The sequence below is a fragment of the Argiope bruennichi genome, chromosome 9 (assembly GCF_947563725.1).
Source record: "Argiope bruennichi chromosome 9, qqArgBrue1.1, whole genome shotgun sequence".
Classification (NCBI taxonomy): domain Eukaryota; kingdom Metazoa; phylum Arthropoda; class Arachnida; order Araneae; family Araneidae; genus Argiope; species Argiope bruennichi.
This window is the reverse complement of record NC_079159.1, coordinates 101539588-101566282: the sequence shown is the minus strand read 5'-3', so window position 1 is coordinate 101566282 and position 26695 is coordinate 101539588. Positions and strand designations below refer to the sequence as shown.

General features: G+C 28.2%; 1 protein-coding gene across 2 annotated transcripts in view; it reads left to right on the top strand.

Annotated features, from left to right (window-relative positions):
• The first annotated feature begins 929 nt into the window (after positions 1 to 929).
• LOC129984092 (HEAT repeat-containing protein 6-like) overlaps positions 930 to 26695 on the top strand; it is a 44184-nt gene continuing 18418 nt past the window's right edge. For both annotated transcript variants that reach the window (XM_056093870.1, XM_056093871.1), the window contains exons 1-14: positions 930 to 1194; positions 1753 to 1860; positions 3758 to 3898; positions 5773 to 5885; positions 7455 to 7569; positions 15771 to 15863; positions 16921 to 17049; positions 17139 to 17220; positions 18761 to 18963; positions 20044 to 20166; positions 20264 to 20340; positions 22403 to 22532; positions 22622 to 22721; positions 23939 to 24230. In XM_056093870.1, the coding sequence (XP_055949845.1) occupies positions 1051 to 1194; positions 1753 to 1860; positions 3758 to 3898; positions 5773 to 5885; positions 7455 to 7569; positions 15771 to 15863; positions 16921 to 17049; positions 17139 to 17220; positions 18761 to 18963; positions 20044 to 20166; positions 20264 to 20340; positions 22403 to 22532; positions 22622 to 22721; positions 23939 to 24230 (1850 nt within the window). In that variant the 5' untranslated portion in view covers positions 930 to 1050. The remainder of the gene's footprint in view (positions 1195 to 1752; positions 1861 to 3757; positions 3899 to 5772; positions 5886 to 7454; positions 7570 to 15770; positions 15864 to 16920; positions 17050 to 17138; positions 17221 to 18760; positions 18964 to 20043; positions 20167 to 20263; positions 20341 to 22402; positions 22533 to 22621; positions 22722 to 23938; positions 24231 to 26695) is intronic.

Sequence of the window (26695 nt, the reverse complement as noted above, 5' to 3'; positions counted from 1 at the left end):
TTTGTTCCAGTTTGGTTAGGAAAAACGCTTTTCTAAAACCCAAATTTGATTTTGAGATACTTTTAACGGCATGGCCAAATTTCCAAAAAATTTAATTGCCGAAAAAACTTGTGAAGAATCACACGATAAACTCAATAGAAATGCTGAATTTATTCCAAAGTCTGATATTTCATAATTTTTATATGCTAGTGCCAAGCAAAGCGTTCCCTGGGATAACATCATTATTAGAGAGTATGCGAGAAAGTTTTCGGAAAACAATTCCCTCTGTTTTTTTGTTTTTTAATCTCAAATTGAAATATTTTATTTATTGTACGTAATAAGAAATGTCTTCTTTTTTCGGTCGATGAACTGCTTCTCAGAGGAAAATAAAATACATTTAGCTGTCTTTTTTAAACAAATTTTTGATGTAACAATGCAAAGTCGTTAAAGCCAATTACACTGCCTGTTTTTATTTATTTATTTATTTAATTTAATTTTATTTAGATATCTCAAATAAAGAACGGCCAAAAAATTTTCTCACTCTGTTGAGGAAATATATACAAAGAATAGCGTATTTTCGCATATATTTGCATCAAAATAAACCATTTGTTTTTATGCAATAAAAACACTTTTTCAAAAAATACTGCCTTTATTTAACTCATAATGCCAATCCGCCTGACGTCACAATCACTTCAGCCATCTATCCTGTTACTTCCTGCAGGATGTGCAAATGATTCCAGAAATATATAAATATATTAAGGAAGCATGAATTAATTATATTTTAAAATAAAATTATTTGTAGTCTGTAAATATTACTTTACAATTATACATGTTAATTATATTTGTTCGCATATTTTTGTGCAATAAAGGAAAGAAGGTACCTTCCATTGTGGAATAATTTTTCCAACTTCAGTATCGATATTATCGTCATCGAATGAAGTGAATGTATTTATATGTAAATAAACACATGTTTCTGATAACAGACGAAGCACCAAAAGTCATTTATTTCGGACTGGTTATTTTAGTTTGTTTATTTGACAATTCATTTTTCTCCTTTCCTTTTTAACTACAATGAATCTCGAAACATCAAAATTTACTACAAAAGATTTTTGTGTTAGAGTGAAGAAATTAAAAATGACAGATGTTGTTGAATTAAATCTTGTCATTGACCAGTTAAATGCACTGAATTCTTTAAATTTTTCCGGAGATTGTAAAGTAAGATAACATTCAAATTTTAGAATTTATGTGGGATTTTTGTACTTAACTATAAAAATATTTTTTTTAAATTTAGAAATATTTTTGAATTTAAAATTATTTATAATGCAGAGTGTATTAATATACCTTTAAATTGTTTGTATGTTGTGTAGTAGCAAATTATTCTTTTGATGTTGATTGCTTTAAAAGTGACAGAAATTATGAAGTTAATAATTAATTTTTGTTTCTTAAGTGTCATGTATTTGAAGCAAATTTTTAAAATGTTCATAAGGTTATTTATAATGTGCTATCTAATAAAGCTTGTGTATTTAATTATGTTAAAATGCATTTTAGGATTTTCTACATTACTTTTAAATTACATTTAGCTGATATTTAAACAAATTTTACTTTAAAGAAATTTTATATAAGCTTAAATTTTATTATTGCAAGTGAAAAATAAATAAATTAGAAAAATTTTCTTTGTATACCCAAAGAGCTATATTTATTCTTTATTCTCTATTGTAAATAGTTTATAATACATTCCTATAATATTAATTAAAGTTTTAATTAATTTTATAGGAATATGGTGAATTACTGTGTGATTTAGCAAACTTGATTCCTCCTGGAAATGATCACATGCTTTCCAAGTTCTGCTGTCTTCTGTATTTTTCTCTGCACAAACAGAAAGTAAGTTTTCTTGTTAATAAAATGCCCTTAATTATACATTAGTGTTTCTTTTAAAATTGATTTATTTTATTGTCATCATAATAATTATTCTTTACTGATATAGCTTGAATATCTTATTGCTACATAGCTAGTTAAAAATACATAACGTATATTTAATTGAGCTTTTTTTTAAATTTATTTTTTAAAACGTGAAATATTCAAACAATTTAAATAGCAGGTTGTTTATATATATGTATATATGATAAATTATATAATTGTGTATAGAATGTTGTCTTGCTAATCCTTTAGATCAAAACTAAATTCTAGAACTGCAAGTCAGTCTCATTTTCTAAATATCTTTCATTTTGCTTCTAAATAAACTATACTATTCTATCATTTGCAATCTTGTTGCAATTATACTCTTCTCATAGCTAATTAAAATAATTCTTTTTAAATACTGCTTCAAGATGACTTCCTATTTTCTTCTTTATTTCAACTTAATTTACAGTTTCATTAATGAAATTGTTGTATTTTTTATAGTTCATTCTTTATACTTGCTTTAAATATGAATATTATTTTTGCTTCCAAAAGCCTATTATCAGTGACTTTTTTACACCAAGAAAAGGCAAGCATTAGCTTATTTGAAAGTCATACTTTCAATAAATTTAAAAATAATATTATATTTCTAAGGGAAAAACAAACAAACAAACTGAATGGATGTCATCTAATGTAATTTTTAATAGGATTAAAAAAGATAAAATGTGAAATTTTTAGGAATTACAAATTTTGAAGTAGCAATTACAATAAAGAAATTTTTAAAAAAAATCTATGTTTCTCAAATGTATGTGCAACAAATATTTACATTATTTTTTTATTTCAATATTTTACATATGTGAAATACCAATCATTATCAGATTTGAATGTTGCCACCAGTGTTCATCATTAAGAGTCACTCATGGGAATTATTGCTATCGTGAGTTATTGTTAAATGTAGCCAGTTTTTGTCTAGGCCCCAACTCTGTAAAAATTAGCAAATAATATTTTGATAACTTTAAATGCAAGAAATGTTAATGGGATTTAAATAAAGTACCTACTCTTTTAACTTAATCCTTCTGTTTAATATAATAAGAAAAACAATTTCTATCATAAAAAATAAAAATAAATTAGAAAGCTAATTTCCAAGGTCCGGAATAAGTTAAACAAAATAAGTTTCTGCTTGTTTTTGTTCCAATAATTATAATATGTTTGTTTTTTGTTTATAATAATTGTGAAGTAAATGGAATGCAGTTGATTGTTCGATTTAAAATATTAGCAAGTAATTTTGTGTTGCTTCTCATCATGCTTTTTCATTATATTCTTGATTTTATTAAAATTTCTGTAATTTTTTAATTTTTAAAGCTGTTAAAAAAATTAAAAGAAAAAAAAAAGCCCACACACTCTAAAGGACAGGTTGTAAGTCGATTTCCAATTTCCTTTTATTTTAACTTAACTATTTCAAATATATACTAATAGCTATTTTTATTGACACCTCTAATTAATTGTGCATTGAAAGCAATGAGCAGTCATATTGTCAACAAATGATATGCTATGTATTTCTATGTTTTCAAAGATAACAGAAAGATCTCCAAATAATTTATCAATTTTGGTTCAAATATAGAGTTTCATTACAAAGATAGTAGTATCATATTCAGTACATTTTAACAGAACATAATTTACTTCCTAGTAGCGTTCCCCAAATAGTTATTAAATTTAGTGTTTTAGTAAAATATGCATATGATCATTATTCTAATTTTATTTATCCATTGGTATTATGAATTGTTTTCGCATTATTATCTTAATGCCATTTTCATTTATTTTTCACTCAATTTTGACATTTTAAATTATACTTCTATAACTCAAACTTATTAATTTCTTTCAGGTAATTCTTCAGGAGGCATCACAAGAATATCTTTTAGAATTTATTATACCATCAGTTCATTCTTGTGCTGACTGGGTTTGTAGTGATGTACTAATGGCACTGTCAGCTTTATTGGAAAGCAGCAGTGAGTACAATAAGAAAGTAAGTTTAGAAACCGTATTATTTTTAATAAATGTGTAAAAATAAAAACTGCATTGGATTGAATGGAAAGAAAATTAATATTTTAATACTGAAAACATAAAGTGTTGATATTTTTATTTTCATCCTTTTAATTAATTATTTTTATTTCAAGCATGTCCAATTTTGCATGTCTTGTTAAGATAAGTATTTAAAGGAAGAAATAAATTCCTCATTTTTCATTTACTAGGAGACAAGATCTGCCATGTCTTTAAACTCATTATAAGGTTAACAATTCTTTCATTAGCATTAAGCATGCACAACACATAATTTGATACAACCAGATAGAGAGTAAAATAATAGAAGATAATTAGAAATTCCAAAGACTATTTACAAATGAATTTCATAACTGCTGTACCACTGTACGCAGATAAGAAAATCTTGTAGAATGATTGCATTCACTCAAATAGTTGTTGACTGTTTGTTGTGTTTATGAACCATCCTAATGGAACTAAGCCCCATGACATCATAGCACTATTTAAAACATAATTGTCTGGTTCATCTTCCTTCTAACATTTGAAATTATTTAGCATTAAAATTCATCACTAACCACCTTTGGATTGTTGTTAAAAATGTTAACTAAATAATTTCTCTGCCTATGTCTTCAACAAAATATGTTATTTCAATTTTTGATAGACAAATAACTTATATATTTTAGAAGCTTTGCACTATTCTGTTCATTCTACTGTACATTTCCTGAATTTTCTAATTATATCTTTATATATCGAATTATATCTTGGAAATAAGCAGTAGTATTTAAAAGTGAGTGCATTTTTTCCTCCCCAGAAGTTCCACTGTTACTTGATTTTGAAGTTAACCTGAATTGTAAATACAATAAAATTTTAAAACTTTTATTACAAACATATCTTATATTGAAACCAATCCAGTATAAAAAAATAATGCAAAGTTTTTTTTATCTTGAATATCAACTATGGAAAAAAACAAGCCATGATGGAATATTAGTAGCTACAATGAAAATGATTTGAGTTTCACTTCAACAATGGAATGTGTTACTGTAAAATATGCTTAAAAGTTTTTTCTTTATTGTCTCAAAAAAATTCATTCAAATAGAAAAAAAAAAAAAATGTAACTAAAAAAATTGGTGTCATTGAAAAGATAATAATTTTAAAATGATGAAAAAAATCATTTTTTGTGCTTTAATATTTTTAGAAGATAATGCAGAAAACATCAAAATTTTGCTAAATTTCTTTCTTTTATATAAATTATACAAAAAAAAAAATATTGCAATGACAATTTGAAATATATGGGGGTAAAAAAGGAAGAGAAAGTATTGAAAGGGAAATGGTAGCCTGACATTTTTTTTATTATTATTATTGAAAGTTTCTTGTTCGGTATATTTTAATTTTATTTCTATTTTAGATTACTATTTTGATTGTGTAAAAAAAGTTAGACTTTTGTTTTCAAGCTTCATTTTGGCTACAAAAAATATTTTACTTTTATTAATAGCACTTTTATTTCAACAAGTCACTACATTATATTTTTAATATAAATATTTCAAATCATTATAATAAAATTTTATATGCTTTAGCAAAAGCACAACTCTTATTTTTATTTTAGATAAGTAGAGTAGTTATTTAAATATACAGTCCTTTGCTTAATGTGAAATGAAAGGGTGCAATAATTTTATTTCGCTATTTTACTTATTGCACTATAAAGATTTAGTTGTGGTAGCAAACTATGAATGTAATATATGCTGTGGTTTTATGGAAGATAATTTTGGATGAATTGGAAATTCTATTCCTATTTTCTATTAATGTCTTGATTTCTGTTTATATTATATACATTTAATATAATTTTCCTTTTTTCTTTTTCATTAGTTTAAAGACATTCTTATTGGAAAAAATGGGGTTCTCACAAAATTTTTGGAAACTGATTATGATGACAAAAACAATCAATACAATGCTTTTCAGTGCCTTTATTGTCTGTTAAAGTAAGTATTTTACAGGGAAAAAATTTTGCCATTGCAAAATTAGTTTGATTAAAAAAGGATTATATCAGATAGTTTTACTTGTTAAACAGTAAAAAATAACAGTACCATTCAACAATTAAAAAAAAAAATTATGAATTTATACTTTTGAAAAATTTATTTCAACAAGCAGAAGCCAAAGGTGAATTCCTTAGAAAAGTAGAGAAATATACTTAATATTTTCTAATTTTTATTTCAATCAGATAAAAACAATAAAATATGGAATATGAAGCAACCATAAATAATGAATTTATTAATATCACATATTGAGCATTAAAAAATGAATTTCTACCACTCAAGTAAACAGTGTGGGATATAGAGACAAAAAAAAAAAAAATATTTGAGGAAAAATATGCTTAAATGATGTTTGCTTACAAAAGTTTGAGAATTATTGAGCACTTATTGGAAATAGATATCTAATATGATCTGTATTGCCAGATTTAAAAAATAAATAAATGATCATAATCCAATACATTTAAAAGAACTAAAGCACTTGCAACTTCTGAAATTTTTTAATGCTGGCCATTTTTACATAATGTTACTAATAAATATTTTTATTTAATTAGTTTTCTTCAAGCTATAGTCCATGTACATTTAAACATTTTATAGTCTGTACATTTAAACATTTTATAGTCCATGTACATTAATTTTTTAAGGTACATTTAAACCATGTACATTTAATTACATTTTACATTTCAAATTAAGAAAAAAAAGTAATATTTTTTTTTTTTTTTTTTTTTTGAAATTTTTGTAGCAATGCAGATTATATTCAAAATAATGAAAGTTAAGAATTAAAAATCGCATTTCAGCCATTAATTTCTAAACAATTGCAGCTATTGGAAAACTTTTAATAAAAATTTATTTGTCTAAATAAGATGTAAATTTGCCTCATTTGATTTAGACACATTTACACTTATGCAGAAACACAGGTACAAAATAAATGAAGGACAATGCTTTTTCATGTATTAAATTAAATTTGAAAAAGTTATTCAAATGCTTTCAGATATATATAATTTTTGGTTTTTCAGTCTTCCTCAAAAAAAAAAAAAAAAAAAAAAAATGACTTTCCAACCTTTTGAGCATGCTACGTATTACTGGCCATATGAAAAGAATAGATTTTCGAGATCTAATTCATACATTTGAAACCGCTGATCTTGTAGCTTGTTGATGAGCATCCAGGTTTCAAAAAGAATGGGGAACTGCAGTCGTTTGAAATCAAATCTCATGTTGATGGAAATAAGGATGAGTGAAATTGTACCTTTTAACTTGGCATTCAAAATTATCGCCACGATGATATTTAGTATTAGGTTTTGACAATGAGCCTAACTTCAATGCATAGTCATGTATTAATGTTACAATTTACTTATGAGAAAGATTTCCTTAGAATATTATGTCACTTCTAATTAAAGATATTTTGATCACAGAAATAATTAACATGGAAATTTTTTAATTAGCTGATTTTTAAAACTAGTGAAATAAATGTGATTTTGTGTAAATTGTCTTGTGTTTACTATTCTTTCCTTTTGTCATTAGGTGTTCTGGAGAAAATCCACTAGATGAAAAAATGTTAGATTTCTGTTTTAAAAATTGTTTTTTAATATTAAAAGACAAATTAAAGAGCAACATGGGTGACATACTTGTCCTAAAGGTAAATTTTTAAAATACAAATAGTAATGTTTCAATTACATTTTACTGATAATAATGTTTTGCATGTGACTTTTAGTTTGATAAGTCTATTAATGAATTCTTGAAACATTGTATCTTCATTTTCAATATTTTCTCTTTGATTATTGAAATAAAGATTAGATCTCAAATAATAATATCCAAAGTAAACTATAAACTTAACCCTAGTCTGCTGAATTTAAAATGTGGTACATTCTTTTTCATTATTCATTTCTAATCACTTTTCTTTAAAGAAGTATATTTATCTATACAAAAATATTTCTGTATTAGGAAGTTAAATCCAAAATTATCAGTTTTTAAAAGTACATTTTTTTTTTTAAGGATTTTTAAAAAAGCAATTTTTTAATTGCCTATTTGTTGATAAAGTATTCTTAAAATATTTTAGAAATGACAGTAAAAACTAGGATATCAAAAGCATTAAAATAGTTTTTAATATTTTTTTTAACTAAATTAGGTCTTCTGTAAAGTTGAATTTCTGGATATAGAATACTACTGATTCACTGCAAAGATATCATTGATGATTGATTGAAATGGGACGAGAATGAGATTTTTGGCAACAAAGGCCATTATCCCCTAATGACAAAAGCATCATTCAATAGATGATAAACTTCAAAGATTGGAGAAAGATCCAAACATACTGCTTATTAGAAATAGCTTTTTGAATAAACATTTTGAATGAAGAACAAGAATGAAGATCAATATTAAGTTTTGCAAAAAGATTTGACCTATGAGTTGCGTATTTGTAGCAAAAAAAGATGATATCTTCATTGTTATTTTCATGATTACAAACTTGGCAGTGAGGATAATTGTGTAGACCAAACTATGCAACAGAACTGGAGTTATAATCATCCGGGGTAAAAGGCAGTTATGATATCTTCTCTTCTATTTTTAAGCCAAGGATTAAGGGAAAACATTGTGGGAACATCGCCAATAAATTCTTGATATTTGCTGTTTTTAAAAATGTGATTCGTTTTTTTGTAGTGAGGTTTTCTGATAATGAGAAATTAAATCCTCTGAGTCAATACACTCCAGCAACGAGTGCGACTCCGTGACCATTTTTGTGAGTACGTCCGCCTTTTCATTCCAGTGGATATGTGTATATCCTGGAGACCACACCAAGCATATTTTCTGATTTAATTTTCCCATGGCTTGAATTTTGCCAGCTAATCTATGAATGACTTTTGGAGATATGATTGTAAGGCATTTTAGATCTTGAAGGGCCAAACAGCTGTTTGTCAACAAAAACAGTTTTTTTTTTTTTTTTTTTTTTTTATTCTTATTACTGAAAGTTTATTCAGAGCTAGACAAAGTGCCAAGGTTTCCGCAGTATATATGGAATTGATGGGATGAATTCTATAGACGAAGGATTGATTACAAGAGATACCCACAATAGAAGTGAAAGATTGAGATTTGGATGCATCTTTAGCAGTAATATAATAATCTTGAAATTGTTTACATACAGTTTCGTCCAAGAGATTCTTAATCATGTAACTAGGAAGAAAATTATTAAAAATTTATAATTTATTATAATTATTATTATGAAAACTAAGGTCTGAAAGATGAATTTCACAAAAATTGTTTGCAAACAATAGTGTTTTGCAGAGCAATAATATGACTTTTAGTAGCATTCAGGTTTTTAAATAAATTTTGAACTATAATTTAGTCCTTTTTGACTAATTTGATTCCAGGATTGGAATTATGATGATATATTGGTAAGTTGCCTAAGAAAGAATTACACATCTAATCTTTTAATTTTTTCCTATAGCATTTCCTGATCCGCGATTTTCATTAGAACAATATTTGGGGACCATTTTGGCAGTTCAAGTGCTATTCTAAGGGTTAATTCTATAGTTTGTATCGAATCGCAGGCTTTGTATTGAGTTTCAGAGATTTTATTGGTACTGAGCTGCTGTTATAAAATAGACTTAAGATGCTATTATTGGTATGTTTACGAGATCCGTTGTTCTAGGACCGTAAGTTTTATACGCAATAGATATTAATTTTTCTAAGAGCTTTAGCTCGAATATTTTTTCATATAATCCCATTTTGGTTTTGTTTTCGAAAAATCGATGTCTAAGTATTTAATATATTGTTTCCAAGGAAGTGGGAAACCAGCATATGTAATTCGAGGAGTCGATTGCAATTTCTTTTTTGATGGGTCATCAATAGAACATTTCTTGGGGCTGATTTTAAGTTTCCAATAACTACACCATTTGTGGACGTTTTCTATTGTATTCTAAAGCGTCTTTGAAATGTTATCTAAAGATGTATGAGCACAAAAGATAAAAATGTCATCAGCAAAAATTGAACGTTCCACGTCAACCTCAAGAGTTTCAAAGAAATCTGCAGAGAAGTTTACAAAGAGTATGGGGGAAACTACGCTATCTTGAGGCAAAATTTTCTGAAGAGTTTTTCTCCTAAAAAGAGAATTTCTCCAACGAACTTGGAAAGTTCGGTTTTGGAGAAAATTGTGTATAACCTTTGAAATGCTGCCTTTCATATCAAGCTGAAGTTACTTTAACATAATACCATCAATATAAACAGAGTCGCTTTTAATATCTACCCTAATTCCGATAAAGTATTTCTTTAGATTATGGGCTTCCGTAATGGCTATATGAATTTTTATACTGCAATCTGATTGTCCCCGAGGAGAAGGAAACCATTCACAAAAGGCGGAATTTTTCTCTTAATTATTAAATGATGGGAACTGAATCAAAATTCTTTCAAAAGTTTTTGAGAAAACAAAGGTGAGAGCTATTGGTCTATATGAAGTGATTTTGGTTTTGTCCTTGTTAGGTTTAGGAACTGGACCAATGATTGAATGTTTCCATTCCTTCGGAATAAAAGATGCAAGAACCTCCTGAAAGATGGATATAATGTTTATTAGATCTGTGATGCTAAGATTTTTAAACCGATTTGCTGTAATACCATCAGCACCAGGTGTGGAATTCTTTGCTTTTTTTTTTATAGCGTATCTGACTTCCTGTAAGTGAATAGGAATATTAAGACAAGAAATGCGGTCTTCGCTATAGTCAAGTGGAATCGTCTCATGCTGAATGCTACTGTCAGCAAAAAATTGCCTTGTTGAAATGGATTTGCGACAAAACGATTGTTATGCTAAATGAGATTTGATATATTTTATTCCTGGTTTGAATGATTGTAAAACTTGTTGAGTATCGAGTAAAACATTATAGGATTTGTAGAAATGTTGGAAATTTTATCCCAATAAATTCGACTTGCCTTTTTAATATGAAAACGAAGACTTGCTTCATTTTTTTATGCTTTATCCAATCTGGTTCTTTCGAAATAGGGCTCTTTTTCGAAATATAATTTTCAACTTTTGAAATCTGTGGCAAGATAGGTACCACCGGGGAGAATAAGTTTTAGTTGGCAAAGGTATTAATTTTGTGTTTTTCCTTGTAACTTCCGAAATCCTGCTTGTCAATGCATTTAGATTAGTACTTGTAGCCAATACTTTTGCCGATTTCTCCATAGTCCGATTCTAAACTATTGTTTTTATATACCTTGCAGTAGGTTCTAAATTTGACTACGTAATAATGATAGGGCAATGATCACTTTCAAAGGACGAATCAGAAACACAGCAATTTACGCCATTATAAATATTGGGTTGGCAACTAAGTAATTGCGGATTTTTTTTAGAAAATCAAAGACAATTTTTTTATGGAACTAAATAACTTTATTTTGTAATGTATTGCCTATTTTGATCAATGACCTTTTGCCATCTTTCAGGCAGCATCATAATCCCACGTTCATAAAACTTCTGGTTTTTATTAGCAAAAAACTGAATCAGGTACGATTTGACATCATCATCATTATTGAAATTTTAACCATTCAAGGAGTTTTGTAAAGATCGAAACAAAAAGTAATCATATGGTACAAGGTCAGGACTATATGGTGGATGTGGCAAAACATCCCAACCAAGCTCCAAGAATTTTTGCCGAGTGACCAAAGATGTGTGTGGCCTTGCATTGTCATGATGGAATACACCTTTTCGATTTGTCAATTCGGGCCGCTTTTCTTCAACTGCATTGTTTAATTTCGTTAGTTGTTCAATGTAGACATCAGAATGGATCGTTCGGTTGGGTGGTAAGAGTTCAAAGTAGACAATTCCTTTGTAATCCCACCAAACTGATAACAAAACTTTCTTTTGATGAATATCAGCTTTTGATGTTGTTTGAGTTGATTCACCTGGCCTGCTACAGATCTTTTCCGCTTGATATTGTTGTAAACAACCCATTTTTCATCGCCAATTATCAGTCATTTTAAAAATGGATCATTTTCATTACGTTTCTTTAGCAAACCGCAGCTGTTAATGCGTTGCGTTAAATGCGTTTCTTTCAGTTCGTGAGGAACCCATGTATCGAGTTTTTGAACATAGCCAAGTTGTTTTAAGTGATTTTCAATGCATGTATGTGATACATGAAGCTTCTCTGCAATCTCACGTGTTGTATTGTGACGATCCGAATCGATTATTGCTTTAATTAGGTCGTCATCAACTTCAACTGGGCGACCAGAGCGTTTTTCATCTTTGAGTGAAAAATCACCAGAACGAAATTTGGCAAACCAATTTTGACACTGCCGTTCTTTTAAGTCTTCGTCACCATAAACAGCACATAACTTTTTATGAGCTTGCGATGCGTTTTTCCCTTTGCGGAAATAAAAAAGCAAAATATGACGAAAATGTTCCTTTTGATTTTCCATTTTTCAACGAACGCCAAACGAAAACTACGCAACCGATCAAAAAACTTTTTTTACTGATTGACAGCTGAATTGCCAACTATCAAATAACAAAATGTGTTTTACATTTGTACTACGTCTGCAAGCCTAAAAATTCAACTGAAGCCATCTATGAGTGAAATCCGCAATTACTTAGTTGCCAACCCAATAGATGCCGAGCAGATTGAGCGATCGAGCAGCGAAGCTGATTTAGTACAAGTTGCATACATAGGGCTCGGAGTATTAAGGAGGATAAAATTGGAATTTTGAAGCCATTCTACGAAGTCATTACTTAGAGGAGAGGATTTAAGAAGACGATGAAGATTAAAGTCATCGAATATAAAAACAGAAACAGAGATAGAATTTTTTAAAAAAAACTTGCATTTTCTATATTGAGTTCTTGAGGAGCAAAGAAGTTAATGATAATAAAATTTAAGCCTTTATGATAAACTTCACCTACAAGAATTTCATGGTTGCTATCGTGTGTAGTACTAATTGGGATAATTCTGCCAGATGCGTTTTTTTTTTTTTTTTTTTTTTTTTTTTTTTTTTTTGGAATGCCGGTAATTAAACCACTTCCAGGCCGATCTTGCCTGTCTAAATAAAACAAATTTTTAGTTGAACACAGAAAGTGATCTTCATGCTTGAAGAATGTTTTTTGAAAAATCTAGAATTCGGATGAAGAAAAAGGAGGAATTTTGAGTCTTTTGTTTTTAAGACCTCTACAGTTCCACTGTACGAAAGTCATTGTAAAAAAGAAAACGACAAAAACTCACAAAAAACCAGTCTCAAATGAATTATGGGAAAACAAAAAAAATTTGAAGACACACAAGAAAAACAAAAGAAAAAAGGATTAAAATGGGAAGGAGCGAGCACCTGCATCCAATTATATTGGAATAGCAGATGCTTTGCAAATCTTTTCTAATGCTTTTTTTCTTTCTTGGTGGAGAAAGATTTTCGCCGCCAAGGTTACTCATGGCTGTTAATTTATGTGACAGCGAATCCCCCAGTTTTCCAAATATTCGAATGATTATGTTAATTTGCTCTTCCATTTTAATTTTCATTGTTTGGATGACAGATTCTGTGCTTTCATTCATTTTAATGACCATAGTCTCCACTTTTTCACTTAATTATTCTTCTATATTTTTATAGGAGCATTTGTTTTGACAGTTGTCGCGTAACTAGATTTCTTTCATTGATTGTAGATTCATCTCGTCACAGCAGTTGTGATATTGTTTCTACATTTGAGCTCTAAAATGTCCTTTACCTTGATAAAAAAAAAATGAGCATCCTCTCATTGTGGCCGAATGCTCATCTTCACAACTGATACATGTGGGGATTGACAAATGCCTGCATGAATGTCTCCACACAGAAGATAAATCGTTAATTTTTAGCATATGCTTGACGGGTGCATGAAACTAAAGCAATTTGCGCACTGCGTGGCTTGTAAATAAATGGGTTTTTTTTTTATTTGTGAATTAATCTTTGCTTCCACCGACAAACGTGTTCCAAGTTTCGTTATAAGAACGGGTGATGTCCCCTTGGAGTCATTCTGTGTTATAAATCGCCTCATCTCAACAATTTCAAATTCGTTATATTTTGTTAGCTTTTCAGCAATTTCTAGCAGCAAGACTTTTGTGGGGATATCATAGAGTAGAAATCGAGAGGTTATATTTTCCTATATAATATCCGTCGCAACTGGAATGTTTAATATGGTATCTAAATTAAGTAATTGGGCTGCACAAACAGGATTTTTTCCTTGCAAATAAATTTCATATTTTGTATGTTTGCATGATGCATTATTTTCTCTTTAATGAAAGCTTGTAGGGTAAATGGGTTTATTTGGGGAAATACGTTATTTAGAGTCCGCATTTGGTTATACGATATTAATTTCTTCGTATTCATTTTGCCCAGGGCGTAAAACCAGTTCATTTGTGGATTTTCCACTTTTGGAGAATTTTTCAGATATTGCATAATGTTTATAGAATAGCAAATATCATTTTCTTCTACTACAGAAACCTTTGTATGGCTCAGTTTTTACTAAGTTTTGAAACAGTAGAATAAAAAAAGAAGAAATTGATAGGTCTCACCTGACTTCAATGCACTATATCAGTTGAAAACAGAACTTTTAATGAAATAAGAAAACAAGGAACGAATTCTTTTACTTCAAAAATAACAACGCAAAATTATCCAAAATTCAAATATCGTTTTTTTTTTTTTTTTTTTCCGCCCCAACGTTAACAATGCAAAGAAAAAACAGTAAAACTCTTCAACAATTTATTTCTTGTGGAATAAAAATAAAATTTTCAATATTACTGTTATTATGATAATTATTAAGTATACTTGTTTATAAAATACTTTATGTAATAATACTTTTATGACTACTCATTCAATTAGAATATTGTCATGTATTTTGAAAAATAAAAATGTAATTATAATTACTTCTTTAATTTTATTCATTTTAAAAATAATTTTTCAAATCAAATCAAAACGATTTTTCTGATTTCAAATCTTTAATGTACAACAAATAATTACTGTATTTATTTTTAAATGCATACTTTTGAACATGATACATTTATATTTTGAATTTAAGCATAACATATTTTCAATGTGTCAAATATATAATATAATTTTAACATTATATTCTTCCATAACATTTCTCTGTCCATGCTAGCAACAGCATTTTTGATGTATTCATAAAATCAGTATTGCGTATTGGGTATGCATGCTTATTGCATCCATAAAAAAAAATTGGTTAATTTTTTTTATTGTTTAATTTTCAATCTCTTTCGACTAAATATCAATCAAAAGGTAACATGTCATAGTAATAGTTTTCTTGATAGTTTTTTGTTTTAAAATAAAGGTAAGAAAATTATTTGTAACTATAGCAGAAGCTGTAAGTGGAGCTCACTGCTGTACACAAATTTCATTCTAGTTATTTCACAAAATGTCCACATCACAGGTGCTCCAGATACAAACTGCAAAAAGTTTGGCAAATATTGCCCCATAGCTTTTATGTATGCTGTTTGCTTTGGATGTCTGCAATATTATGTTCAAATCTGATCTAAGAGGTGGATATAACACCTCTTGAAATAGGTATCTTTCAAATAATTGCAACTTCTACTTATTGCATAGTAAAATTTTAAATTGTAATTTTATATTATATACAGCTATAACACAAATACTTTTCTTATCAAAGAGGATGCATTTTAAGTTTACATTTTTTTTAAAAATGTACGATTTTTAAAATGATTTTTTGCCTTTAGTTTGTTCCATTATCTATTTGCATATTACTGATTTGCACACAAATAAAACTTCATTTCCTGTACTGATATTTTTTATAAGCTACAAATAATAAATTTTTAAAATTTTCTGTTTATTCATTCTGTTAAAGGGTGAAATTTTAATTATGTGTTATTCTTTATGCAGATATTTATTACTTCACTCAAGTGCTTACAGTGTGTTTTCACATCAAAAAATATAAGAGTAGATAATTTTGGTGAATTATTAGGAACTCTGAAGGTAATATATACTTTTAATTGTACTGAATATCTTGTAATTAATATCTGATGTCATTTGTTTCATTTTAAAGTTGAATATTTGTTTAAATATGGAATTAAAATTAGTACTAATCAAAAGTGCTCTGACATAACATCCAGAATTATTTTGTGCTTCAACCTAATCAAATGTTTATAATACAATGAATTAGTGCATACTATATCATTTGTAATATAAATTATCATATTAATTTTATAACAGGTTCAGGTTGAATGAAGAAATCTGTATATTTAAAATTGTAGAAATAGAGCATCATTTATATGCATGATCAAATTAATATCATTAAAAGTATGTAGTAATAATTATAGCTAATCAAATTTATATCAAAAAATTAATCATTAAAGAAATAGAGGAACTTACTCAACTGTGTAACTTTCTAAACATTTTTAAGAATGGTATTAATTTGATTGTGATGATATTTTTATTATTTTTTTTAATTTGATGATTGATGAACTGTCAATTACATTTGTGTTCTTATTAAAAAAATAATAATAACCTCCATTCATATGTGAATACAATATTTCTATAATCTTAAGTCTGTTAATGTAGCAAGCCTTCACTTTTTTGAAGAAATGAAAATTTCAGGTGTAAAAAATTTCTTTGAATTCTTTTCTTCTTAAAAGTTTTTTATGTTTTAAAATGAGTTTAAGTTTCCATCTTTAAATATCAGTATATGTCATATGTATGTAAATATGATTAACACTGACATTGACATGAAACTAACAGTTTATTTTAAATTTATAATTTAATTAATGCATTGTCACTATTTGTAATCTATTTACATTATGTCTTTGAATGAAAAATTGTTTCTTGTTGATTTGCTCCATTCCACAAAGAAGCTTTTGATTAATACATAAATAAATTATTTAACACTCTTTTCAATATTTATTTATTTTTCTCTTTCATATTCTTAAACATATATCCTTTTTTTATTTTAAGATTGTATTAAAATAATGCATTCTTTGTTTACTTATATGAAAGTAATCTGTTTGAATTCATTCAAAATTTAAACTTCTTGCAGAATCTTTTATTTTATGGTCTTCCTGGTCAAACTTTCACCCAGGATATTAACTTATATCCTACGCTTAGGTATCCTGAAACATCTCAGCTCCAAGAATCTCAAAGTGAATCAGATAGTCCATATCCAAAGGTATTATATCCATATTTTTGTTATGTGGTATTGTGCCATTATGGGATTACATTTACAAAAATAGATTAAAACTGTTTATTATTTTTAAGCTCAGAAAGCAGAAAAAGAACAAAAGAAGACTAAAAAAGACTCCACAAAAAAAGCAAACACATGAAGCACCATCTGTTGAAGGTATATACTTTTAATAAGCTTTTTTTTATATATTTAGTGCAATAATATAATTTAACAGCCCTTTTATTTTTACGGCCCTGGCAATAAATTGGGAAAAAATGCAAACCATCATCATTTTGGGGATTAGGCCAGGAATTGAATCATCTTGGCGAAATTTTAACATATTTTATATAACTAGTCACCTCTAGTGACCTACTAGTTCACTAGGAATAATAATTATATTTAATTCCAAATGAATGATTTTAATATAACTTCATGTCCATGAGTTTGCCAAATTGTTCTGCATTAGATTGCCATGTATGAAAGCCTTGTTATTTTAATTGTTTTGTTTAAATTCTGTTTATTGTGCACATGAACCTTTCTAATGAAGACAATCCCATGACATCATAGTTTATTAAAAACATAAATATCCGGTTCATCAATGTTCTAAACTTCACAATAGTGTATCTGTTTTATTTGTTGGATAAACCATGCAGATATTAAACAGAATCCTTTTTCTTTCAACAATGGAAGAAATTCATGGAAACGAATATTTGAAGAAACAATTAAATTATTTTTATAATTTTTTTCAAAAATAGGAGTTAAAAGTATTCTATAATTATTGTTTATCAACAAGTATTCCTTAAAAATTCATTTATATATTGCTCAGACTTGTAATGTTATTTTAAAATTTGTTGAATGATACTGCAAGTCGCATTTCAAAATATTAAGTACTTCTTCTGGCGTTTGTTAGAGAGTTTTCTTCAATGCATTCATCCCTGTCGAATTTTTTAACATTTATTATTTGATCTTGCTCCAAAAAATGTTTGATGTTTTTTCAAAATTTTTCAAAAAAGGAGCCTGGTAAAATTTCAGCTGCACCACAGCATTGGATTGATTCACTTTATTTGAACTTTTATCCCTTGTAAGAACTCTTAAGCTATTTTGTCTTTAAAACCCGAATCCGTTCTTTTCTTTTAATTCATTTTCTATCATAATGTAAGCGTTTTTTTTTTATTTCATGTGCAAACCAAATTAAGATTTCATGTTAGATTTGGCAGCTTAGCTGTCCATGTAGAATGCTTAACTATCTGTCCAGCCAAGAAAATGTGAACTTCATCTCATAGGAAAAATAACTCTTAGATATTTCTTTATAAGATCAATCATTAACACTGGTTGAAAATGAAGGGTAAGATAATTATTTAATTCATAACAGATAACATTAAGTAGCGTAGATCGCGCTAAATGGATAATTTTGTGCGTCTTTGATTATGTTCATTCAGAACAAAAAGGTTTTGATAAATCAAACGAATGATAATATTAATTGTGATTGCATTACTATACTTCGAAAGAAAATTGTTGTTTTATTAAAACCAAATCAGCTTATCAGTTTATTTTAAAGGGCTTATATACAAATAAGTTTATTTCAAAAAATTACGCTACAGAAAATCGAATATTTTTCCATTTAAAATATATATATATACATTTAATTTTTATGCTATGTATTCTTGGATTATATTTTTGCTTATTATTTTTTTACTAATTCAGTTATCTTTTGTAGATGATAGGAGTGCAGCAGCTGATGCAAGTGAAGCCATTGCAAACCTTTCTTTATCTTCATCTAAATTCTTCCCCGAGACAAAAGTGAGAAGCAGTAGCTCTGATTCCGAGTTATCTGATGCTGAAAACCACAATTCCAAAATAAAATCTCTACAGGCATCTCTTAGACAAAATGCATATTTAGTGTTGCAAAATGTTGTTAAAGTACGTCTTAAAGTTTTTATGAATCAAAACTTTTGTAATTTCATAATCATTTCATAAGATTGATTTAATTTCTATTTTAATGTTGAAAACTAGATTATATACATGATAGTAGGAGGGGAAATGTCAATTGCTCAATGTAAGAATGCTTTCAGTATTATTTATTCTGAAAGAATAGAAAATATACATAAACTTTTCTCCTTCTGCATATTTCGTAAGATTGATTTATTCCAATAATCAAATTTATTATTATATTCTGGTATATTCATCAAAAATAAAGCATTTAGAGTTTTGGGATAAAGCTTTATGAAATTAAATTTATAGACTATATTGTCGAATCTAATTTGAATTTTATTATATCTGACAATTATTACAAGCTTCTAAAAGATTTAAATCTGTTTTCTAGAATATTATGTGTTTTTCTCTTTAAAAATAATTCAACATTTTAGTGAACACAATGTCACTTTGAAAAAGAATTATTCATTTATGAAATCATTAATAATTTTGGTCTCCTTTCTTTACTTAAATTATTTAAAAATCATTATTTTTTCTCTTAAATTTAATATCGTAATTCTCTTTTTACACACATTTATTTAAGTTGAGTTGTTTCATGTTTATGAAGGTGGAATATTGTAATCTATTTTTCATTCTTTTCTTAATGTTCTAAATTTCCCTCCTCTTTTTTAAACGTATTTTTTTTTAAATGTACCTCTTTTGTATGTTCTTGATGACAATACACCGTTCTAATATTTTTAGCACGCAATTTCATTCAGTGGATTTACTTATTTAAATTTTGATTTCAATTATAAAATTAATAACAGTAAATCGTAAGCTGCAAGTTTTGGGTCTAATAATCGACATAAACTTTGGCTCCAGGTTTCCAGGTTTAAAAATTCATACCAAAGGTGACATTTGTTATGAAATAAAGAAATAAATAATTTCAAGATTCCGTTATATTTATTATAATGAATTAAAAATTAAAAACTAAATGTAGATAATGATAGAAATCAAATTTTTTATAATAATGAAGTAAAAATATGTATTAAAAACTGTTTTATTAATTTATTTATAATATTTTTCTAGGTTACAGATAAAAAAGTGATATTTGGTTACTGGTCTTACTTTCTTCCTGAACATCCCGTAATACTTGGTCTTGTCTCAAGCCCGAATATTTTTACAACAATCCTGAAAGATCCTGCCTCACAGGTAGTTTTCAGTCAAAATTCTTATAACTTATGCCATACAATATAACAAGCATTATCCATTTGGCGATTTTTTATATATTATCATCTTTTTCCCCAAGGTTCGACTAAGTGCCTTATCTCTGTTAGCAGAAATACTAAGAGGGTCGAAGCAGTTTTTGATCCATGCAGATGGAAGGTAATAACTTTTTAATTATAAATAAAAGTAAAAATAAATATTTGCATTCTTTGAAAAATATTCAGAATTGATACAAATTAGTGAAGTTAATATTTTTTTTAATTTAGTCTATAATATTTTCATTTAAAAAATAAAAAATTTCATAAATGCATTTTTTTACTGAATAATAAATGAATTTAATAAATGCAATTTTACGGTTGGAAACAGACATTTGCATGGATATCTATCAATGGCCACTACAACGATTGTTCTGAAAAATGCAAGAATTATTTAGAATTAATAACTGAGATCTAAAAAATGTCAGGTGATCATGTACTATAATTCTATAAACAATGAGGAACTGGGGCAAATTTTTTCAAATTCCATTTCAATAGCGAACTGGTGAATTATTGAAGCAGAGTGCTTTATCTAGTACTGTTGTTATTAATTTATAGTGATTTGCTATCTCTTATATTAATAATTTCTATAACTGCTGTCTTTATGGTTAATTTGGCTATGTCTTTATTACATGTGCATCATATATATACTTCAATAATATTGGAATAAAGCATCGTTTCTCACTATCTGACTTGTACAGCCATGAGGGATTTCCATAATAATATTCTTTTTCTTTTAAATCAAAACTTTGTTGTTCTTATAGATGACATAAAAATTGCAGTGTACTGAATGTTTAATTAAGAGCATAATCATTTTTAGATGATTTTACTATTTAGTAATATTAGTAATAACTACTGGTAGCTGATAGACTTGTTAAAGTTTACATTTAAATAAAAGCAATCCCAATTAAGAATCCCCCAAAAGAAAGAAGATAAAGAAGTAAATTAAATTAATTCAAAATAACCTAGAATAGTTTGCAGTGAATGCTCTGTGTACACAGTTAGACACTTGCTTGATTTGTGATTATTTCATATAGAACTTTGCTATTGATTCTATGCAAAGTATGCTTGCTAAGAGAGATGTTATGCAAAATTTTATTGTAGGACAATCAGTTGTAGTGTCGTCTGTAGAACTTATATCTCCATAAATCCTTCGATCTTTAATTGTGCAAAAATGAACCACAAAATCCCCATTTCCTTGTGTGTTTTTTTCTCTATATGGCTGGATTATATTGCTGAAGACATGAATATGAAAGGTTCTTAATATTGTGAAGAGAGATAAGCAATTGGTTGACGAGGCCCCAAAACCTTTTTTGTTGACATGAATAGAAAGCAAGCTGATTTTAGATGAAAGACTGAAAACGCTCCTATCAGTATGTTAAATTTTTTTGAGTGACAGAATGAAATGACGCAAAATATGGCAGAATATTTAAAAATAATGTTTATTAAAACAAGCACATTTTTAGAATATATTTACATACATAGCTATATGAATTTAAAAATGAATGCATGTTATAACTTAAATGCAGAAATTCCTAATACTTAATCAATCCAAACAAAGTACAGCTTATGAAATTGATAAGAACCTTTTTTGTGATCTCAAAATCAGTAAATTGAAAAAATTGTCGATTTGAAAAGTTATTAATATATGGTATTAAATGGTGACTCATCAAACTTTCTTTCCTCAATTTTTCTATTTTTAGGTGATATTTAAATAAAGTAAATGTTAAAGGAAATTTCACTGATTATGCTTAAGTTATAAAAGATTTCACTTAAAGAAGAAAAGTGTATTAATTTTTTTACAAATTTTGATTTTGCATTCTTGTTTCGTATTTGTAAAAAAGGAATTTTATAATGGATTTTTCATTCTCTCCCTTTTGTGCTAGAGTTTGAAAATTTTGTATACCTTGCATATTCCTAGCTGCAATTCACTTTGTTATCAATAAATCGATTCATTTTATTAAATTTAGATTTCATGCTTGTAATGCAACCTATTAATGAATTTAAGAACAACTTGTTTTCAATATGCCATGGTATTTATAATAAGGAATTATAAATCAAAAACTACTCTGTGGAAAATATTTAAAATAAAAAAAAAAATTATTTCTACTTTATGTACATTTTCTAAGAATATATTTTTATTGAATTCATCATTAATGATCCTTCTTTTTATTGTTTTTTATTAGGAATGCAAGGCATATGTCATTCACTTCCTTAAGTTCAATTCTTGCTACGATGATTGGCGAAATTCATCGATATCTGCTTCTCGCTCTTTTATCAGAGAACTCTAATCTACTTCTGATCCAGATTCTAAAAGTAAGAAGCATAATTAATTTGATAGTAGAATTTAGTATGGTATTTACGTTGTGTTGGTATAATGTTTTAATAAAATATCTGTCTTGCAGTGTTATGCAATCCTGTCTGAAAATGTGCCTTATTGTAAACTAAACATGGATATTTTAATGAAATTTCTGAAGCACGTCAAAACTTACCTCAGCCATAAAGGTAAATATCTCAAAAAAATTCTTTATATGGTTACAAGTTTAAGGGGCAATAGATTTTATCAAAAGTAATTATAAATGGGATAGAGTGTGATTGGGAGCCAAATAATTTACTCCAAAATAGCAAAAATTTGGTACTCAACTTCCAGAATAATAATTTTAATCTGGTGCGAAAAATCGATTTTTTTTTTTTTTTTTTTTTTTTCTTGGGGCATTTGTAAAACCAAAATTAAGAATTGCCCATTAAGTCATCTCAGTGAGCCGTTAGACCTGGTCAGCTTTGAGACCGGATGGTTCAAGATTCAGTTGTCAGGTCAGCATCAGCTCATGTGCATATCTCTTCATCAAACAGTGATTCAGAATTGTGTGCTGAGTCCCTAAATAGTGCTTCTAACTGGACGCTAAAGAAACTAAACTGGTTCATTTGAGTATCTTGACAGTTAGCCCTGCTGTAGCAAAAGAGTATGGTGTGTCCAGAGTCTCTGTCGTTTTAATGATATAAGTATTACAGTTTACAGTCAGTCATTTACACAGTTCTTGAAATTGTCAAATAGTATTTTAAGTAAATTTTAGTAGTTAATATTTTCATTACTTAAGTTAAAGCGCCAGATGTCGCCTTGCATTGTTTTACAGAAATTGTTACTTTTTTCCATGCTCTGTCACCCCACCCCTTAAAGTTATGAATGTCTTTCATGTTTTGTTCTCTATTTTTGTCGATTTATGCACAATTTGATTTTTTTTTTAAGTATGTAAAGATGGAATTTTGCAACTCATTTTCTACTTGCTTTTTGATGTTCTTGAGTTTTAAGTTTTTGCACAATGATGTTTGTATGCACAATGCATCACTGTGCACTATTTTAATACTTCCAGAGCACTATTATCAATTATTCAACTGATTATAATTATACTTTTATTCCATATAAATGGCATAATCTGACAGAAAGTTTAAGAAAAAGTTTATTTCTAAATTCCCGATATAATATTAAATTATGAATTAAGGATTAATGATTAGATATTGAATAAAGAGACAAGAAGGCCGCAATAGTCTTGTGCTGAAATATCAGCTTCAAAGTTAGAGAGTTCTGGGTTTGAATAGTAGTTTGCTTCCAAATGGGACGTTAATATGACTAAACAAACAAGCAAATAAAAAAAATTCCCCTTTGATTGCATTAAAAAAATGTTTTTAAAACTGCTTTTATTTTTATATCTTTTTAATTTTAGATATACAAGTACGTGTGGCATGTATTGCCGTATTTTGTTCTATTCTGAATTCAGATCAAATTCCTGTGGATATTGATGAATGGATGCTTTCCTCTGATTTTGATAATGCAGTGAATGTTGCAAATGGAAATAATTCCGTGGACCCCAATTCTTCATCTTGTGCAGCTCGTCAGTCACCGTGGATCATCCAGCTGTGCCAAAATAACATATTAAATGAAGAACCACTTCCAATCAAAATACAGTCTTTGCAGTTACTCTGTTCTGTTGTTGGAAAATACTTCCAAAAATCATCGTAAGTTTGTTTTGAGGTCATTCAATTTGAAAATTCATGTTATGCTTATTATTTCCAAAGGCTCCCGAGATATGCTGACTTTTTTTTTAACCCTCAGTTGTAGTAGGTGTAAAAAACAACCCGGCAAAGCTTTTTGCTTTCATATAAGATTTGATTTTTCGTTATGGATGTCATACTTTTGAATAGGGCATTAGTTACCTCTTTTCTCCTCTATTGTTAAGGCACTCACTTAAAAAATAACACAAAGTGACAAATTCTGAAGGGAAAACTTTTTCTCTGTGATTAAAGCTAAACTCAGTGGCTCGACAGCCCATGTGGGCCAAGGCCACCTGTGCCCATATTTGCTTTCTTGACCGAGGGCCATGGGGTGCTAGGCATATGTCCCAGTTAGGTGGTCAGCCTAACATAGAACCCCAGTGTTTTGTTAGCAAGCATGTTTGGTCCTCAGTTTATCGACCCACTGAAGGGATGAAAGGCTGAGCCTAGCCCGAGAATTGAACCTCGGACATGTGCGTTGGGAGCCCGAAGCGTTACCATTACCCCACCGGGCTTCGATTAAAATAGTATTTATTAGTAATCTTGAGCTCCTGAAAATGAATCTAACAATGAAAATTTGAAATTAGTACCCATTCCTAAGATATTTGTGAATTAATTTCTACATATAAAAGTGTATGTGGTACAGGCCAGACCTTTGACCTCGTTCATCTCAAAGTGTTTTTTTTTAATTTTAATTAATTAAAAAATAAGCTCGCTTATGACATTTTTTCTCGATAACTTCCAAAAATATTGCTGCACAGTGATAAATTTTACACTTTTTCAAAATCAAAAAAAAAAAAAAAAATTGCTCTTTCAGTGATGTTAATTTAGTTGCAAAATATGTATTTAATTGACTTTTAAGTATATTTCCCAACAATATTTTCATTACTCTGAAGGAAATAGGAATCGTTACCATCACGTCCAATGTTTAAATGTTCACACAAACAAATGTTTAAATTAATTTTCTTCCATTGTTGAAAGCTAAAGAGAAAGTATGTAGTTTAGAGGACAAATAAAAAAGTGAAGTTGCAATACCACTAAATGTAATGACGAACGGACATAATATAGCTATGATGTCACGGAACTGGTCTCCATTAGAAAAGTGAATATGTATTATGACAGAACATATGTAAGACTATTAATGTCTGACAATTTGATGGAATCATGGACATGAAATTTTATCTGAACGATTAACTGAAATTAAATATAACCATTATTTTCGGCGAACCATCTGTCGGTAAAGGCAACTATTTTCAGTATAAAACAATCTATTAAGAAACACATGTTCCTGCCCATTCCATCTTATAGGAGCTTTCACATTTTTTCAAAGTCATCATTGAAAATTACCCTGTTTCCTGATGAAAACCCTTATCATGCTCTTCGCTAATCTGGTCACAGATTCTGAAAGGCAGTCCAAAAGAAGTCAACGAGAAGTGCATTTTTAAAAACATAGACCAATCAAGTTTTTTGATACAGATAGTATGTCCATCAGTAATCTCCTTAGATTTTTATATTTTGTGAGAAATTCGTTGACAACGGCAAAAATCACTCCTAGTTTTTTTTTTTTTTTTTTTTGAACTTATTACCAAAATTTGTATCTTTGAAGAGTTTACGAATATGTGGATCAATAAAAATTCTTTTTTCAATCTAGCTCCATTGATTGCTAAAGAATTGATATTGAAGTACTTGGTAGTATCCATTCTTGTCAAATAGTCTCACAAGTTTTTCATTAAATGTAATTCTGTGTGCAAATGCAGTGTTTCTTTTTACCTTTACAAATGGCAGATTTTGTAAATTCTTCTGTTCTATATTGTATGTGTTTCTATTAGGTCATCGATTTTTTTTTTATAAAGTACAAAGTTTGACTGACCAGTCACGCTCATATGAAAATCGAAGGCTTATAAAAAGATAGTTTAATCACAATAAATAGAGCAGTTGTTCTTAAGTTGAAGATAGTTAAAAAATGTTTTAATATTTATAGATTTTAATAAACGAGTCAAAGTGTCAATGTATGGAAGCCAATTTCCATTATGAATCTTGTTCCTGGTGAATCTATGATTATAAATAGATATAAATCTTTATAAATGATTATAAATCTCTGCGCCGTGTAATCCTCTATTTTGGAAGCCGGCTTCTCAAACCATTAACGCCAGAAAAAAAGTTTTTTTTTTTTTCCTTTACAAAATAAGGCGGAATTTACTAATGACGTTTATAAAACTAAATTACGCAGCCATCTTCCTGGAATAACAGCAATTATTGGCAGTATCAAAGCATCGATAAATTGACAAGCGAATGAGGTTTTAAAAGTATGAACAATAGCGATTCGTCTGTCAGGAATCCGCAATCTTCCTGATACTATCTTAAAACTTTAGTTTTAGGTTTTTAATCTTATTTGATTATTTTTCCATTTCAGAGTTTTAAGAACTAAA